The 1615-nt window shown below is 47.3% G+C and overlaps 1 protein-coding gene across 1 annotated transcript; it reads right to left on the reverse strand.

Moving 5' to 3' along the window:
* Positions 1-301: 301 nt before the first annotated feature.
* Positions 302-691, reverse strand: LAJ45_05448 (uncharacterized protein; the record flags this gene model as incomplete). The annotated part of the gene is made up of 1 exon (XM_046115019.1): positions 302-691. One exon carries the CDS (start codon positions 689-691, stop codon positions 302-304), a length of 390 nt encoding a protein of 129 aa, XP_045971541.1.
* Between the last annotated feature and the right edge of the window lie 924 nt (positions 692-1615).

The following is a 1615-nucleotide window of genomic DNA, read 5'->3' on the forward strand; positions in this document are numbered from 1 at the left end:
CAGAGATTGCGTGATTTGACTCGGGCGGAAGTTTGTCCGAGGTGTGGTAGCAACTCCTCTCGCCCCTCATAGAAAAAGGTCGCGGTGGCCCCGGACTAGGGAGGGCCGGAGAAGAGAAAAGCGGGAAAAAGGGGGCCGGAACTTCGATAAAAAGTACTCGGTTGCCCCCAGTTTGAACTCGGGGAGTCATGGAATCTTTACTAGCGAGGAGACCCCTTAAAGTTATTAAGTTTTTTAGACTACAAATACGATCAATCAAATAAACCCCATCTTTGGATCGAATGAGCCGAATGATAATCTATCATTCCCCGTTTACCATTTCCAATTTGATCCAAGTCACGGTCGTGCCCATCCTAGCACCCCCATTACAGGTGGTGGCAGCGGCGACGGCGGCGATTGCGGCAGCTCTTCCTTCGTTGACTGCTTGGTTGCTAGGTCTGTTGACAGAGAGGTTGGTGAGCTGTTGTTGGACGCGATGGAGTTTTTCGGAAGTTTTGTCTTGGTTCTTTGTTATTTCAAACATTTGTTTGTCCAGGACGTCGACGGTGTGTTTAAGGGAGTCGTTTTGGGTGGATAGGACTTCAATGGTAGCTTTTAGGTCCTTATTGATCTGCTCGGTTGTTTGGTTGAGGGGTTCAAGTGCTACAGTGAGGGCATTTCTAATTACCCAGGAGACGTACTTTAGGTCCATTCTGGCGTGGGTTTCTTGGGGAACGATGCTGGGGTGGATGTAATCATACTTTGGTGCATATGGCTCATTGTATTGGGTATGTTCAGCGAAGATAGAGAAAGGTTCGTTATCGAGTTGGGTTTGTTCGATCGTGGTGGACTGTGTTTGTTGGGTTGATTGGGTATCGGGGAAGCGGGTGTAACGGGGGTCTATGGACGTAGGGACTATGATGCCAAGGAATACAACCGAGGGGAGGACGTAGCAATAGGTATTCGAGACTGTGGACTATGGAGTGGCTTTGCCTAGTATGACTAACTAGTTAAGCCCTATGACGAGGTGTAGAACCAAGTAGTATTCGTGGAATAAGTACAAGAAGTTCCGTGAAGAGAAAAGGAAAGGGAAGGAAAACATGAAAAGGCACGAGACAACACCCTTTTATATATCTAGGCTCTAGTCCATTGATGACTCATACCTCGCGTAAAGGAAACCCAAAGAACATAACAGAAACCCCATTACAAATCCTAATACAACTGCGCAATACCTTCCCTCCACAATCCAATCGATCATCCTAGCTAACAGATAATATTGCCGTTACAGATTACGCCCCCCTCTAAGGCCTATCTCCTGGTAGGCTTAGGTTTCCGTGGATAACGTTCATGGAATTGTCGAATGATGTCGGGCGAATGTTTAAGGTCCGATAACGGCTGCCACGAGGCATCGTCATATCCTTTGTACCGTACCAGGTACTCAAACTTTCCCTTGCGTTTCCTGGAATCTAAAATGTCTTCGACTTCCCATTCTTCCTCCCCTTCGATCTCGACTGGGGGTGGTGGTGATAGTTGTTGTCCCGGTAATGGATTGCCTGCTTCGGGTGACAATAATGAAACATGGAATACTGGATGGATCTTCATAGAACGGGGAAGTTCTAGTTCATAAGCATAGGGA

The sequence above is a fragment of the Morchella importuna genome (genome assembly GCF_003444635.1).
Source record: "Morchella importuna strain M04M26 chromosome Unknown Morimp01GS015, whole genome shotgun sequence".
In the NCBI taxonomy this organism is placed as follows: domain Eukaryota; kingdom Fungi; phylum Ascomycota; class Pezizomycetes; order Pezizales; family Morchellaceae; genus Morchella; species Morchella importuna.